The sequence below is a fragment of the Diadema antillarum genome, unplaced genomic scaffold, assembly GCF_040938485.1.
Source record: "Diadema antillarum isolate AM-2024a unplaced genomic scaffold, OU_Dant_1.0 seq00001076_RagTag, whole genome shotgun sequence".
In the NCBI taxonomy this organism is placed as follows: Eukaryota; Metazoa; Echinodermata; class Echinoidea; order Diadematoida; family Diadematidae; genus Diadema; species Diadema antillarum.
The window spans coordinates 1,663,833-1,680,939 of NW_027271899.1; the positions used below are offsets into that span (position 1 = coordinate 1,663,833).

Below are 17,107 nucleotides of genomic sequence, written 5' to 3' on the forward strand. Positions count from 1 at the left end.
ATGACACAGTGATCATAGTCTCCATTAGTGTTAATGGAGAGGAAATGAGGCTGGCTATAATTACTTTGCCAGTGCTTTTAAGATCTTACTATTGCTAATTACCCAAGTTTGGACAATGTCTTCCCATTGTCATTGTCGGCTCAAACTGTGTTTAACCCTGCCACGGCCACTCAACCTCGTAATCTACTCCGTTCTGGCAGAAGGAAGCAAGTGACATATCCTCAAAATCTGATCATTTGTGATATCAGATTGAACAAAGTATTGTATGCTCTACTTGGATATCAAGCTGTGAGCAGAGAAAAGTCATCCCTTTGAGATATAGCCAAGTCGATGTTTGTTATCATTGTACTTGTGTCGAAATAAGTGACAGAGTACATTTTGCTCATCTTTAAGAAATAGGTTTTTCTTATTGTGTCATTTACTTGCTTGTGCCAGCACCAGAGCAGTGATGTGTGTCATGATTTTAGCACCTCTTTGAAGTCTGTGCCAAGTTTGTTGCTCAGTGTGGCTGGGACAGGTGAACCAAGCAAGGAGTTTGTAAGTAGGTGGAGATGGTGATGATCCTGCCTGAACTCAGCTGGGGCCATCTGCCAGTTTAAAGGATACAGACACAAAAGCTGAGGGAGCCATGACCTGGAGGTCTCAAGCAGAAGTAAACCTTAATTTTAGTTAACATTACTTATTTTTTTATCCATTCATTGTTAATTTCAAAGCAAGGACGCTTGTTGTTGAAAGTTTTTGATTTGATATTATAGTCGAGATCATTGTCAAATTTAGATGAGCAGAGAAATCTGGGATTGAGAATCTATATCAGACATTATTTATGACTATATGTACATTTGTAGGTGAACTGTATCTATTATTTATTCTGAAGTTTGCTTTTATTTATGATAAATAGAGAAATATCATGTTTCAGTTATCAATTGTCAAAGCTATTGTAAAGGGAATTGGTGGGGGGCCATGGGTCCGACAGGTCTCGCACCAGACTATGGGCACTCTTGCAACAAATCAGTCCTCACATTGTGCCTTCCAGGAACCATGACGTCACTGCCAGGGAGAAGTAGAAAGGTGCTGAAGTCCTGCCATACTGGCGCCCTCTATTGTTGATTAGCCCAGTATGTGGACAATGCAGTCCTTACACGTCTCCCCCACTTAAAGAGGTTATTGTCCCTGATGGCCATAGTAACATAGATGCATACAATGTAAGTACAGTGCACTCCCGTTATAACGAAATGCTTGGGACCGGCAGTTTTCTTTCGTTATAACGAAATTTCGTTATAACCGAACAAATACAATGTATAACGAAAACAAGGAAACCACGTATATGGTGTGCTGAATACTCATCATACACCGGAAAGCTATGTGAAATGTGATGGGATAACTGTATCATGATAATAAACACAAGTTCCCCTCAGAAACAGTACTGTGCGTGACACAAAGAGCGAACACACAGTGGTGTGAAGCGTTCACCCATGCAGAGACACAATAAATGCTTGTTCCGCTAGGCATTTTCGAAAGCAATTCGCATTTTGTTATAACGGAGCACATTTCTTTTGTTTTTCTTTGCCTGTGGCGCTCGGAAAAGACTTCGTTATAACGGAAATTTCGCTATAACTGTGTTCGTTATAAGCGAATTTTTTACCATAGACTTTAATGGTGATTATTTTGGGACCAGAAGATTTACTTCGTTATAACGAAATTTCATTATAACCATGTTCATTATAACGGGAGTGCACTGTATACTACATGAGATAACCAAACGGAATTGCAAAACCATTGATGGCCTTTCTGTATCGGCTTTTCAAGTAACAAAGTTGGCTCCCATGCGAAAAAGGAGCAGTTTTAATCCAGTTTGAAGATGAGCAAAATTCTTAAACATTGGTCCCTAGCCATTGCAACATCAGTAATCTGTTTTGAATGCAAGTTCCAATTCATACTGACCAGTTTTCCCTCTATCTGTGTGCATCATGACTGACAAGTGTAATAGACAATAGAGTAGTCACCAGTGTAATGATACAATCCAAAGGGAGGCAGGGGGCAATTCTTTTATCGTCGAAAGTGGGAAGGAGTCCCGTTGAGTCATGCTGTTGATGTGGATAATCTAGACACAACCTAATTCTTGAGTCTCTTCCTTACCACAACCACAGAAATCGATCCTTTATGTTAAGGCTCGCTACTGCACTGATCTCTGACATTTGGCCAGTTACAGGAGTTAGTCCTCAGTGCTGTTGCCTCTTGGTTTGCATATAGCTTTATGTACTTTATTGTATGTGGTAGGAACCTCCCCTCCAGGTCCACTGCATAGTCTCTACTGATCTCCTTTTGTTTCTGCTTCCACTCAAGAAAGTGGCACTGCAACTTCTCTGCCGGCATGTGATCTGACTATGAAGTCTCCAAAAATGTAAGGAGTTTCTCAATCTTTTTCAGCCCTCTTTGGTGTATAATTAACTTCTAATTGTCGGCCATCTCCATGATAGTCCATAGGGAATGCTCGTGTGCTGGTCTTTAGGGATGGTATACCACATGAATGCATTCCTCGTAGCACTGACAAAATCTGCCCAAACTAACTACAAAACTTGTTTCGTATGTGGAACATGCTTCATACAATACACAGTCACTTCACAATGTTTCCACCAGAGATGTAGCAGTTTTATTAAGGTAGCGGTTTTTCATTGTCTACCGTAACTGTTGATTGCTGTAAAAGTGGAAATTTGCGCGGTGTTGAAATTTTCGCGCATTTCGCGCAACCAGAAACTAGCGTGAAAATAAAAGCATGCAAATATTTTTGCATGCCATACATTCCAGTGGTTGATGTCTTGATTCCGGGGAATTAAAAACACGCGAAAATCTTCTCACCCGGCCAAGCGCGAAAAATTAGTTGCGCGAAAATATCCTCTTTTACAATTACTATTGGATTGGAAGGAGGAACCACGCATGTAAATTTCATTTCCTGCTAGACAGGAAATTTGTATGATCCATGACCAACAAAGCAAAGTTGTCAGACTCCCAAGTTCCTTATTTTCAAATACTTCTGGCATTTTTTATCAAGACGAGAGATGAAAGGAAATACAGTACATGTATTATGTAAAGTTCATGTTCATTGTGATTGTGAATTACTTTGTGACTTGTGAACTTTGAAAGCAGTCACTTGAAACAGCAAGGATGCACATGTCTCTTTGAATGTTCCTGAACACTTGTACAGTATTTCAAAAGGAAAGCGAAATCTCAACAACAAAAACCCACAAAAACAAATTGTAGCTCTCTTTGGTAGAGAGAAGCAGTTTAATAAAACCTTGTCCTTTCACGTTTGCAAGTTGTGTAATATGTGTTGTGTGTCATGTTCTTAGAGTTCAGTTTTGTTTTGTTTTATTTTCATTTTTAATGTGTGCAAGAAGGAGCGAGGGTAGCCATGTGAAGTGCCATGCCCCGCCCACATTATTATCAGCCTGATAATAACACCTATCACTTCTTCCAGGTCTTGTAAAAAGTTTGTCTGCAGGGTTTGGGTAGCACGCACAATTAGCCACCAGGAATATCGAGTTTCCATTGGTAGCAGTTGCTATCAGAGTACAGAGTTCAAGAGGGTTGTCTTCCTTTGCAGATCTATCAATCTTCATTATCTCTCGTATTAAAGATCACACCAATGAGTACTAGTAATGCATAATCATTACAACACTTCAGTCTGTAAGCACACATTATGATACATAATGTGTATGACCAAGAGTGAAAAAGAAAAAAAAATTCAAAATTTCATACAATGGTATTTTCATTTTGTAGTGAATGTATTGATAGAATGATACATATTACTTTGCCTGCACAAATGTGTGTGTGTGTATGGGTGTGTGTGGGTGTGTGTGTGTGTGTGTGTTTGTACGTACATACTACAGAATAAACACTCCAGAAATTTATTACCAGGTATTCTAACAAGGTGCAATCGAGCATCCTCATTCTTAAATTTGTAGATATTAAACAAACAAAAAATAAAAGAACAAGCCATGTACACTTTTGTGTCATTTATTTCATTTCAAACTTCATTCCAGTTAATGCTAACCACAGTGGAGCTGCAATTTCACTGGATCTTTTTCTAAATCTTAAATCAGCTGCTTGGAATTCTCAAAGAATTACATCAACAGTTGCGCAAAATAGCCAAAATTTCTTGTGACAAATCTTACTACATGAACATGCCCATCATCACCGTATTCTGGAGAATGTACACAAGCTAATCAACACTGAACAAAAATTATGCACTTTTGTGCATACTTTGCATGCTAATTAGAACCATTATTATTGCAAATGTACTATGAATACTGCCATTTTGGGACCATTATTACAGGCACCACACACACACTCACACACATACACAGACCATGCATCTTTTTTGTTGGCAGCACATTTAATATCAAATAGTCATTGCGAACAGACATGACTATAAATGTGCTGTCGCACACTACTTGTGGGCGAAGAGTTCACGCACTTTAGCAAGAGATGGGTAGCCATGCATCCAGATTTACTGTGTAAAAGTTTGCATCTACGACAAGCCAAGAGGAAATTGATCCAACAAATTTTCCAAGCATCAGTAATTATTGGAAATACATGTACATACATTTAAAAATGATGGATTTCTGCCAATAAAAGAATTGCTCACTGTTCTATAAAAAAAGATGACACATGGGTCTTTTCATGCATCAGTAGGAAAAATGTTCATGCAGTAATTATGGAATCTACTGGTACAGGTTGTAGTTTTAAAACAACTTTGTTGCACCTTGTGGGTAACAGATAAACAGTTACAGAGTTACCTTTACACCTGATGCATTCAGACCTGTGCATCATTCGTATACGGTATACTGTCATAATCCAATATTCACACATTTATCTCAATCTTTTCATGCACAGGCCAGTATCCTTTGCCTTGTTACAGTTGTATAATGTTATCCCAACCAGGCTCACACGACTTTGATGTCTGAGGTTTTTCAGCATAAAGTGTGGTAAGAATTTAAGTACAGGCAACTCACTGCTTATACTTTGATTTCAGTATCATGGAATGGATTGCAGAAATATGAACTTTTATGGATAATACAGCTTTGAACTTGTATAAGCCACTATTTGGATGAAGTGAGTTTGTTGTAGGATCTACCACGTAGGATAAACACTATAGTTATGTAGTGTACTGTTGAGTATACAAAGACTGCTACAATGTACTTGCAATACTTGGTAGTGGTTTGGCAGCAGTCAGTCAATTGTGAACATTTCAGCAGCACCATGTCTTTAGAGCAGTTTATCAAACTTGCTGGGATAGTGTCCTTTCTTAAATTACAAATTACAATTGTACATGCACTGGTCACTTGCTGTAAAATAAAGATCAATTGACATGAAGACATGCAAACAATTCCCCCATCTTTTTGATGATGACCAAATGACATTTTGGAAGACATTAACAATTAAATACAAGTACAAAATATTACATGTGTAATTCATTATCCTTCATCCGGGTATGTCTGAAATGATTAAAAAAAAGAACCACCAAAAACTTTCATGAAATATATGAAATTCAACAATGAACAAGACGATAATTACACTTCATTAAGGGGCATTCGATTTTTAGCAATACCTTACAAAGAAAAGAAGTTACACATTGTGATAATTATCAACCACACTGCTTGTGAGCATATGTACCAATCACTGTTAAAGTAAGGCATTAATACAACAGTGTATAAAACATGAGTTGACAAACTGTCTTCCTTTCATTACACAATCATGTAGTTAAATGATGACATTTTTATAAAGTCCCTACAATTTTCCTACCCAAAGAAGCGTTGTTCTGTTGGAATGTGGGTATTGGAGCATTTTTTATGAAACCAACTATCAGAACAGTAAGCCATTTATTTGTAAAGATCCAACACAAAGTCCTTGATGTGGTTACCAATCTCTATGGGTGAATCCTCTTGCAGGAAATGCAATCCTGCACACTCTACGACCTTTTGGTTCGGCCAATTCTGGGTTCCGCGCAAGATCCCCTTACTGAAAAACCCTGGCTTGCCATTGATGTACAGCTTGGGCAAGCTGGCCGACTCTCTGAGCCAGGCGTAATATGCAGAGACGATGGCAATGACATCATCGGGACCATCACCCACGATAGGAATCTCCCTGGGCCAGGTTAGGGTGGGGCGGCGGTCTTCTCCCGCAGTGGTGTATGGCTCCTTGTAGGCATCAAACTCCTCCGGCCGCAGCTCCCTCAGGATGGAATGCGGCAGGAGCAGCTCTACGAAGAGGTTCTTGTCCAGGATCATCTCCTCGCCGGCTTTGGAGCGTATTGCCTGGAACATATTTTTGGCGACCTCTGGAAAGCTGTCCCAGCCTGGAACAGGTCCCACGATGCTCTCCATGTGGACCAGACCAAGGAGACGGTCCTGGTGCTTGTGGCACCAGTGGAATCCAAGTCCAGATCCCCAGTCATGGCAGACTATTGTGATCTGCAGAAAGAGACCAGTGGTGCTTTCAGTATCAACTATACGACCTCAAACCTGCCTTACAGGAACCTGGTGGTCCGAGCATTAAATCTATGGGCATTTCAGAATTTAGTATGGAATGGGTTAAAAGTTCATTCTTGCTATAGAAAAGTTGTATGCTATTACTTAAGTGCACTGCGACATTATGCAGATGGTAATTACACTTCATAGTGGGTGTATTATCATATTCTATTTACATAATGTTTATGCTGAAAACATGAGCAAAGAAACACTCGCATGCACCCATAAATACAAATTACAATATACCATTACCAACTTGGTTTGTTTAAATATAAATTTTCATGACAATTATGCAACATTAAAGGGTTATAACATGTAATGTAGATGTGGAAGGAATTTATCCACTTCGAGTCAAAAGCTGCACAGGTAGAGCTAGAGGTTCAGAACATCCTATAAATACTTAGTTCAAAGTAAAACTTGTGCTTTGAAAGGCTAAATAAATCTGCAAAATAATTATTTTCTTGTGTTAGACCAATCTACTGGACATTGTCATTGTAACTTGTACCGGGCCTAGAAAAAAAAACTAGAAATGTCGCTATGGCGACTGGTATGCCTCCACCATAATGCATGATTCTCCTAATAGGTCTAGATAGTACATGTGGACAATGTGTGATTACATTTTTACAATATTGGCAAAATATTAAAATGACAAGTTCAGAGCTACCAAGTCTCACGCATTTAGGGCCTGTCTCACGATCTCACGCAGGGCACCCATTTTTCTCACACATCGGGTGAAGTCTGCAATTTGTGCCAAAAATAAGGAGTATAGCTCAAAGGATTCAAGTGATAGTTGCATTTTAAGGTATATTTCCCTTTCGTCTTTCAAAATTAGTAAAAAATAGTCACTTAAGTATGCACCAGATCGCATCATTAAGAGCTAATAATTCAAAAAAGCTCCCTACCATGGGAGGGGTGACACCCTCCTCGTTCGCGCGCGCATGCGCACGAGCGCCGAAACACCGAGGCATGAAAATCTCACTCATAAAAGTTTTTTGAACTTGGCATCTCTGCAAGTTTGTCACAAATGTATTGAATGTTCACCTTCCTTGGCCTAGGTTTAATTGGATGAATAGGAGAGCATGTATTTGGGGATTTAAGGACTTTAACTTGACTTTGACCCATGCATGTTTTATATGCATTGAGTAATTTTCAAGGTATGGAGAAAAGGTGCAATTTCTGTATTGATTAGTAAATTGTTACCATTTTCATCTGGCCTGTGACCCTAAAGTTCATTAGATAATCACTGTCAGGCAGAACATGCATAAATATGTAGTAAGTTTCAAGATAACTTGAGCCACTTCCGGGATGGAGGAAAAAGTTAGTTCAGCACTTTCACTTGATCTTTGACCTTTTGACCTTTGAACTTTCCAAAGAATCTCTATTAGGTTATAATGTATGCATACACCAAGTGTAAAAGAAAAAAAATCCTGCTGGCATTGCACAAACATGAGGGAAATAGTAAAATTTTGAAGTGTTGTCCTTAACCTTTGACCTCTGACCTTTGACCCCAATGAACCCTAAATTGTCTAGTCACTGCCAATCAGTACATGTATGTTCCATGAAGATACCTTGAACAATTTCCAAAGTATGGAGAAAAAAGTGAAGTTTTACTATTTTTACTTGACCTTTTTACCTTTGACCTCATGACCCCAAACTTTCACCAGAGAATCTTAATTGGATAATACATGTGTACACTAAGTTTCAAGAAAATATCTTCAGGCATTGCATAGATATGGTGGAAATAGTGAAATTTTATGTATTTGACCTTGACCTTTTGCCATTTGACCTTGACCTATAGTATTCACATTTGACCTTGAGCATGTGCACCCAAAATTTGATAGTGAGATAGGCACAACTTCACCCCCTATAATACACATACATGCCAAGTTTCATTAGGATACCTCAAAAGGTATTTTTGCTCAATACGCTGTCCACAAAATTCAGTACGGACGGACGGACGGACGGACAACCCCAAAACATAATGCCTCCGGCACCACTTCGTGGCGGAGGCATAAAAATACCTCAGGCCCCTGAAAGTCAATTGCTTTAGAATTCTTAAGTAGACGTTTATATACCTTCTGAGGCAGATTCATCAAATCAAACCACGCAGACAGGTACCGGTACTGATCAACAAAGCGATAGGAATGGTTAGCCAACTTGCTGGACCGCCCCATGCCCATGAGGTCCGGCGCCAAACACCGGGCGAACGGCTGCACTTGCGGCATGACATTTCTCCAGAGATACGATGACGTTGGGTTCCCATGTAAGAATACGACAGCATGCCTGCTATTCAGTTGATTGGGATCAGAATCATAGTAAGACATAGTCTCGCCGAGGACTTTAATTTTCTTACACTTTCCCCACCATTCATCAGCACTAACGAGACGTACGGCCGACCCGGCCTTTTCGGCGACTTGCCGGACAGCGATGCGCCCGTTGGCCGGTGCAAGTCTGCCAAATTGCAAGTGGCCGACTACTGTTTGAAGCCTGTTTTTCGCATCTTCTGCCATCTTCGAATGATCAAAATCAGCCTTATGCCTTCATGTACGTCCTCCACACATGTATCTGAGCTGAGACAGCTGTCCTGTGATGTGAATAACAACCTGCTTCGTAGCTCGGCCTCCGGGTTTCTCTTGGTAAGCTGTCTGAGCCAGCTAGCTGTATCAAAGATCGTACACGATCGCGAGTCCGAGGTACGATCTTTGGCTGTAGGGAGCTGTATACAAACGTGTCATACTTTCGGTACCCGTACGTTACCACACCAGTGCAGCATCAGCAGCCGCCAGCCAGCAGCAGGTTGATGGCGTTCCGTAGTGTCACGTACCGCTACTTAGTGGTCGCTCGATCCTCGAGGGCAAAGGCCAGGCGCAGGCACGTACGTACAATGTATAATATGTCGCAAGCAAAGAGCTCTTCAACATGTACTTTATCAGTTGAGGATGTTTGACGATCGAAGCCAATCTTAAAAGTTTAGATGAACTCTGACTGATAGCTATAGGCCTATTGTCACTGGTTTCCTTGTTTAGTTTATACAATGCTTACAGATCTGGGGCATTTCAAGAAGCATTTTGTCAGACAAATTTGCCCTCAGTCAATCAGTTGCAAGAATTTCTAGCTTGTAGTGTAACAGTTAGTCAGAAAAATATCGGACCAAAACGCTTCATGAAATGCCTCCCAACTGAATCCACTTCAAAATGTAATAATTCAGGCGCTGAAGATTTTTAGCTCACCCATCACCGCAGTATATTATACCGATATATCAGGGGCGGATCCAGGAACTCCGTAAAGGGGGGTGGGCGCAAACAATATTTCTGGTGTTACTTCCGGGTTTCATCTCTTTTTCTTTCTTTTTTTCTTTTTATTTCTTTTGTTTTAACATCAAATAGTGAGGGGGCGCGTGCCCCGGTGCACCCTTTCTGGATCCGCCACTAAATATGCTACCATATTTTATTTCCTTCCCCAAGGAGGATAAGTTTTTGCCTGCATACTACACCGTATGTGATGTAGGATATGTGTTTGTTTGCAATATAAAAAAAAAAGTGTTACGAACGGATTTGGAGTAAGTTTTCAGGAAAACTTGAATCAGTATGGGCGTCACGGGGGGGGGGGGGTGCAAACGCACCCCCCCCCCCCAAAAAAAAAAAGGGGGGAGGGGAAATGCCACTTCAGTCTGCGAGCGACTTCAACGCCGGACGCTAAATATAATTATTCCTTTGTATACTTTCCTTTTTATTTTGCACCAGGGACACCCCCCCCCCCCCAAAAAAAAAATAAATAAATAAAAAAAAATCAAAAAAAAACTCAAAAAAAAAAAAAAAAAAATCAAAAAAAAAAAAAAAAAAAAAAAAAAAAAAAAAAAAAATGCACCAGGGCTCTGGCAGCACTGATGTTCCAATGACACAAGGAATGGTGATCCAGATCACCATCTGGACTCAGGAATTGTTTGCGAGAGTGGGTGAATCACGGTAGATTAGTTAAGGTACATACTGTATGTATAAAGGATATAGAATTTGCCTGGATGCGCTCTCTTTCGCATGAGCAGCATCTTTCGAGTACATGAATCACATCACACAGTAGGATACAGTGAACTTATACTCATTTTCCTTTTAATAGTTGATGATTTAGGACCTATTCAGGGCCATACTTAGACCACCCAAGGAAATTCAAGAGATAGAGTAGTTCCAGATGGTTTTTTTTTTTTTTTTCCAACAGGGGCGGATTTAGCACATAGGCCTGTTGTGCTATGGGGTGACTCAATGACGATGGGTCATGACCAAAACAAACAAACAAAAAAAGTCTGGCACATATAACAGTACTTCACTTTTTTTTTTTTGCTCCCTTACACTTCTCTCCCTAAATCCACTGACACAAACAAACACACACACACACACACACACACACAAAGGAGCCCAAGAGGGGGGGGGGGGGTTCAAAAACCTTTAGTCAAAACCTTACAATAAAATTGGTATAGCTAGAAAGCCAGCTGCATGATGGAAAAATATCTTGAGAAACTTTATTTTGATGTTTGAGTGCACTCAAGTACATAGGAGATACAGTAAGACATTCAGAGCTACCAAGTCTCACGCATTCTGAGTGAGACTCAAGCATTTAGGGTCTGTCTCACGATCTCTCGCATGACACCTATTTTTCTCACGCATCTGGCAAAGTCTGCAACTTGGGCCTACAATAAGGAGCATAGCTCAAAAGATTAAAGCGAAAGTTGCAATTGAAGGTATATTTTCCTTTTGTCTTTCAAAATACGTACAAAATAGTCACTTTAGTATGCACCTGATCACGTCATTAAGAGCTAAAAATTGAAAAAGCTTCCTACCGTGGGAGGCCACAGAGGGAAAACTCCTCCCACACCCTCGCTCGCGCGTACATTCGCTCGCCGAGATGCCGAATCATGAAAATCTCACTCATAATTTTTTTTTGAACTTGGCATCCCTGGACATTCTACCGTAAAGTCAATTCTACAATGATAGCATGCTGAAAAAAAAAGTTTCAATTTTCAAATAAATGTACTCGTAGATATCAAATTTACTTTTTTCAGCTGAATCACACTCTCATGTGCATATTTCTTAGCTTTGATGCCCCTCACTTTTGTAATGGTTCCCATTATGGAGAATCAGACACAATGTGTATACATAAGTATAAATTTATGCTTGTAAAATGAAAATAATGCCTCGTTTTGATTTATGTAAATTTAGCATCAGGGAATATTGTAAGGAAAATTTATTACAAGAAATAATCATAAACTGCAAGTGTTTCAGAAAAAAAATGGTGTCTATTTGGACACCTGTTTTCTTGATACATTATGTATGATGAGATGGTCTGAGTCATATTTCATTGTCTGTTTTTAAAGTGCTTTGTTTGAAATAGTACATGTATACAGTAGTATGATGTATTATGTGTTTAGATAAATATATGTTTGAGTTAGAATAATAAATATGTCAGTGGGAAGGAAACACACACACACACACACACAAACACACACATACACAAGCTTAAGTGTGTAGACAACAGTAGATGTATAGAAAGAGAGAGAGAGAGAGATACTGTAAAAGTGGTTTCTTTCGCAGTGGTTTTATTTTCGCGCTTTGAGGTTGAACCGCGAATTTAACATCACGCGAAAATGTTTTGAACTCGTTGCTTGTACAACGCTATCATTACCGATCGCGAATTTAAACACACGCGAACAAGTCCGCACCAATGGAAACCGCGAAAGTTTCTGTACGCGAAAGAAACCACTTTTACAGTACAGAATGCTTTACAGCATATTCCAGAACATTATACCTTCCACAGAGGAGAAAGGACAGCAATGCAAATTTGGTAGATTGACATCAGATGTAATATATATTGTAATATTTCAATCCTTGAAATAAACACAGAAATGTGTAAACTTGCAAAGCATCACCTGGGATGACTCTGTATTGAACGTCTATACGCATTTACGTGTATTTAATACTGTAATCACATTCTTTGTCTGTGATGCTTTTCATTTAGATACATTCATCTTCCACATGATGTCATCATCAATTCATTAGTTTACATCATGTAAAAAAAATGTGAAAACATAGACTGCTCTTGTTGATACAGTAGAATACTTTAATATATCGATGTAGATTTTGATTCATCCAGGTAGTATGCTAAAAGCGTGTAAATTAAATCTGTTCGACTGGACTTACTTGTGAAAATCACGGAGAAAACAGTTTCGTGACTCGTCCGAGTCACTTCTTCAGCTCTGTCTGGCTGGCGAGCATTCACCCGTGGAGGGTGAATGGGCGCTGTTACTGCCTTTATTGTCTGTACGTCGAGGAATTTTCCGGATCACCGACTTGTATGTTGGTGAAAGGTTGTGTCGGAGTCCCCCTCCCCTATTGAGTGAAGGATTTTCCGCATTCACATACACAGCTTCACGGACTCCTCTTTCAAACCATCTGGTTTCCTTGTCAATGATGTCGACCTCTTTGTCTTCAAAGCTGGGAACGAGTCGGCCGTGTTCACCCACCTGAAGAACACGGGGCACCTTTTTGAAGACAAAGAGGTCGACATCATTGACAAGGAAACCAGATGGTTTGAAAGAGGAGTCCGTGAAGCTGTGTATGTGAATGCGGAAAATCCTTCACTCAATAGGGGAGGGGGACTCCGACACAACCTTTCACCAACATACAAGTCGGTGATCCGGAAAATTCCTCGACGTACAGACAATAAAGGCAGTAACATCGCCCATTCACCCTCCACGGGTGAATGCTCGCCAGCCAGACAGAGCTGAAGAAGTGACTCGGACGAGTCACGAAACTGTTTTCTCCGTGATTTTCACAAGTAAGTCCAGTCGAACAGATTTAATTTACACGCTTTTAGAATACTTTAACTTGATTAGATATAAAATCTCTTTAAAAAAAAAACACAGAAAAGATGGATCACTACTTATTTCTTAAAGAGTGTAAATCTAGATCCAACATTCAACTTGCCTCAAGACTGTATTACATTATTCCATGAGTGAAATACTGTTACATATCTACAAGACAGTTGCAGTATATAATTATTAAAAAAAAAACAAAAAAAAAAACAAAAAAAAAAACCTCAGTCTATTAAGACATGGACATTTTTCAAGCCAGATGCATTTGACTGATATGCTGAGATGTACACTGTAGCATGCAGCATTTGATTCATTTACATTAAGCTCACATATTGAACCTACTTTGTATTCACCTTCATTATATTCTGGCAAATATCCAGAAAGTTTTGCTTTGAACCTACTACCTCCATGCATCAAGATTTTATCTTGACAAATACCACACATCTTTTCTCTTTTATTAAAAAAAAAAAATCAGGCCTTTCAGCAGCAAATTGGATAACATTTATGTCCAATGTTGTATATTTTTATGTTAATGTGTAGACTAAATTTGCAATTACATTCAACTCCAACCCCATAATATTTTCATAACTCTGACACGCATCTATAACTGCACTTCTTATACCTACCAAGTTTGATGAAAGAGCATACATATTTGAGTAGCTGTTCAAACAATGACATGCAAAAATTTCCCCTTTACCTTTGAACCTAGATTCTCAGTGAGTAAACATCACTTTATATATTCATCTCGGCACATACTGACATATATATATGTACGGTAATACTTTATCCTAAGCTGGCCTGCACTGAGCTGATCAAATATTTCATGAAAACTTCTACAGTACTAGCTTTCATGTATCATGTATGAGAACAGAAATTCACGCAGATTGGGCCGTCACATTTTAGCTGTTTAAGACATTGAACATACAGTATCACATTCATTACAATTTGAACATCTGCACATCAGTACCATACACAAAACTCCATATACCTGCCAAATTGCAAGAAATAAGCTTCCATTTGGCCATTGAATTAATGAGTGGTCAGCTCTGCCACTGATTAACCAATGCTGTAAATCTTTGCTACCTTGGCAAGCAAGCTGCTCCATCCCTATCAACAGTTTGACCCCAAAAGGCACTAACCCCTGAGTATGGTTACAGCAGAGGTCCTAGTGATGCTACATTGACCATCAACTGCAACAACTAAACCTTTTGACTCCATTGTCACATGGAAAGTACATTAAACACAACATATTCTGAGGAAGTGCTCTTCAGGAATCAAGATCACATTTAATTCCATCATGATTTTGGTCTCTTCTGAGGAATACCTCAAATACAGACACAATTTATTTCAGATATGTTTGGAAAGAAAACTGCATAAGTTCTGAAATCTACTGCTCATGAATACAGTACATGCCAAAACCATCTTTAAGAACAAATTATTGTTTCACAATTTACTCATCTTATGATGGACATCTCACTCAACAAATTGAAAAAAAAAGGCACTGTCGTCATCATCAAAACACTTTCACTTGTAAAGATCCGACAAAAAGTCCCTGATGTGATCCCCAATTTCTATGGGCGAATCTTCCTGAAGGAAATGCAGTCCAGCAGCTTCAACAATTTTCTGATTGGGCCAGTGCTCAGTGCCTTTCTTGATGCTCTCGCTGAAGAAGCCTGGTGTGGCGTGGATGAAGAGCTTTGGTAGATCTGCAGATTCCTTCAGCCAAGCATAGTAGGCTGCAGCAATGGCAATGACATCATCAGGACCATCCCCGACGATGGGGATCTCTCTTGGCCATGTCAGGGTGGGGCGTCTGTCTTCTCCCGGAACTTTGAAGGGCTCCACAAAGGCATCCATCTCTTCCTTCCTCAGCTCCCGCTGCATGGAGCGAGGCAGGAGCAGCTCCACAAACATATTTTTATCGAGAACCATCTCCTCCCCTGCCTCCGAGCGCAATGCCTTAAAAATGTCCCGTGCAATATCTGGAAATCTGTCCCATCCAGGAACGGGAGCGATGACACTTTCCATGTGAACAAGGGCTTCCAGGCGATCACGATGTTCGTTACTCCAGTGGAAGCCCAGCGCCGAGCCCCAGTCATGGCAAACAATGCTGACCTGTGGACAGAAAAAGCAGGATTGTGTTACAGTTTCAATTGACATAGTAGCCTACCAGGTGAGCCCTGTCTCTCCATGGAGATGGCAATTTTGAAGGGAATTTGTTTACAGACAATTTGGTTAACATTTTTTTATCCGGAACACTCATTTTATAATGAACATGGTTAATAATAAGATCAAATATAACTCTCATTTACACAAAGTGTACACCAAATTAAAGATGTAGGTCCCAAACTTATTGTCTATTTTAGTTGTTTGGCTACTGTATTTATGACAAAATTTCGATATAACGAAGGAAAACTGCCAGTCCCAAAGATTAAAATGGGAGTTGCCTGTAACATGCACTCTTTTTTTCATCCAAATTTCATCATCCAAATCAATCACATCATGCGGTACCTAGTTTCACTTGTTGATAATATTATCAAAGGCAACAAGGCCAGGAAAGATATTCATGGGAACAACAGGTGTTGTAGTGAGCTCATTAGTCTCTTCAAATCAGATGCATAAGACGCAAGTGCTCACTATTTGCTTTTTCAAAACATATGTACACACCCTCGACCGCCTCGAGTACACACCTTTGAAGGCAGGTTAACCCGGTCGAACCAGGCAGACAGGAATCTATAGTGATCGACGAAGCGATACGACAGGCTTGCGAGCTTGTTGGATCTGCCCATGCCGATGAGGTCGGGAGCCAGACAACGAGCAATAGGCTGAACTTGAGGTACGACGTTCCTCCAGAGGTACGACGAGGTTGGGTTCCCGTGGAGAAACACGACTGCTCGATCACTTTCGCGTTGATCGGGGTCGGAGTCGTAGTACGACATCTGTTCGCCCATGACATTCACTTTGGAGCATTTCCCCCACCATTCTTCGGCTGTCACTAGCGGTATCGTGGATTGGTGTCGCGCCCGAACTCCACCTGTCGCTGGTAGCTGCACGCTGAGAAGTCGACCCACATGCACACGACCAACAACGGCAACGGATTTGAGAACACTTACGGCTCGGATAGACATCATGCCTGTCGAATTTATACTTTTTATAGATTGTACCACTACCACTGGCTATCAGGTATTAACCTGTGTGAAATGATGGCTTGCTCGCTGTTTCTTAGAATCGCACAAATTGTGATTTTCGTGCTTTCCACCTGTGTCTACTCTTCAGCAGTCGACATCACAGTAGTGCAATGCGTAGTTCAGTTTGTATCTCTAGCTAGCTAGCTGCGTACATTACACACGTACGGAGCTAGCAGTGAATGGGCCAGTAGTGGGAAACCCACAGAACTCGTAAGAGTTCTGTGGGGGAACCCTGGGCATCATGGTATCTTCAAAGAGTAAAAAGATTGAGAAAAAGGAGCGTTGTGACTATTGTTCACTTCTCACTATAATAGGCTCCAAGAAAGTTTGTCAGCTCCATCGCTAAGCTAGAAAAGCACTTTATGGCATGTTGGTCAAGGATAAAGAGTTACAGCTCTCTGTGGACACACAGTGCTACCTATTTTGATCATCTTGTTTTACCTGTTTTACTCTATGGTTGTGAAGTCTGGGGTTATGAGTGCATAGACCATGAAATTGAAATTTTCCATAGGAAATTCTTAAGAAAAAAT

General features: G+C 40.2%; 2 protein-coding genes across 2 annotated transcripts; both read right to left on the reverse strand.

The window, feature by feature from the left end:
* Positions 1-5,836: 5,836 nt before the first annotated feature.
* LOC139743382 (coelenterazine h 2-monooxygenase-like) lies at positions 5,837-9,295 on the reverse strand. The gene is made up of 2 exons (XM_071653865.1): positions 8,603-9,295; positions 5,837-6,470 (listed from the first exon to the last, which is right to left on the reverse strand). The coding sequence occupies exons 1-2, from the start codon at positions 9,035-9,037 to the stop codon at positions 5,880-5,882; spliced, it is 1,026 nt and encodes a 341-aa protein (XP_071509966.1). The 5' UTR covers positions 9,038-9,295; the 3' UTR covers positions 5,837-5,879.
* A 4,554-nt stretch (positions 9,296-13,849) lies between these two features.
* Positions 13,850-16,695, reverse strand: LOC139743383 (coelenterazine h 2-monooxygenase-like). The gene is made up of 2 exons (XM_071653866.1): positions 16,080-16,695; positions 13,850-15,504 (listed from the first exon to the last, which is right to left on the reverse strand). The coding sequence occupies exons 1-2, from the start codon at positions 16,518-16,520 to the stop codon at positions 14,914-14,916; spliced, it is 1,032 nt and encodes a 343-aa protein (XP_071509967.1). The 5' UTR covers positions 16,521-16,695; the 3' UTR covers positions 13,850-14,913.
* Positions 16,696-17,107: the final 412 nt, after the last annotated feature.

Coding starts and splice junctions, on each gene's coding strand:
- LOC139743382 (XM_071653865.1), bottom strand. CDS start 9,037: ATGGCAGAAGATGCGAAAAACAGGCTTCAAACAGTAGTCGGCCACTTG. Junction 6,471..8,602: donor TGATGAATCTGCCTCAGAAG/GTATATAAACGT, acceptor CTCTTTCTGCAG/ATCACAATAGTCTGCCATGA.
- LOC139743383 (XM_071653866.1), bottom strand. CDS start 16,520: ATGATGTCTATCCGAGCCGTAAGTGTTCTCAAATCCGTTGCCGTTGTT. Junction 15,505..16,079: donor GGGTTAACCTGCCTTCAAAG/GTGTGTACTCGA, acceptor TTCTGTCCACAG/GTCAGCATTGTTTGCCATGA.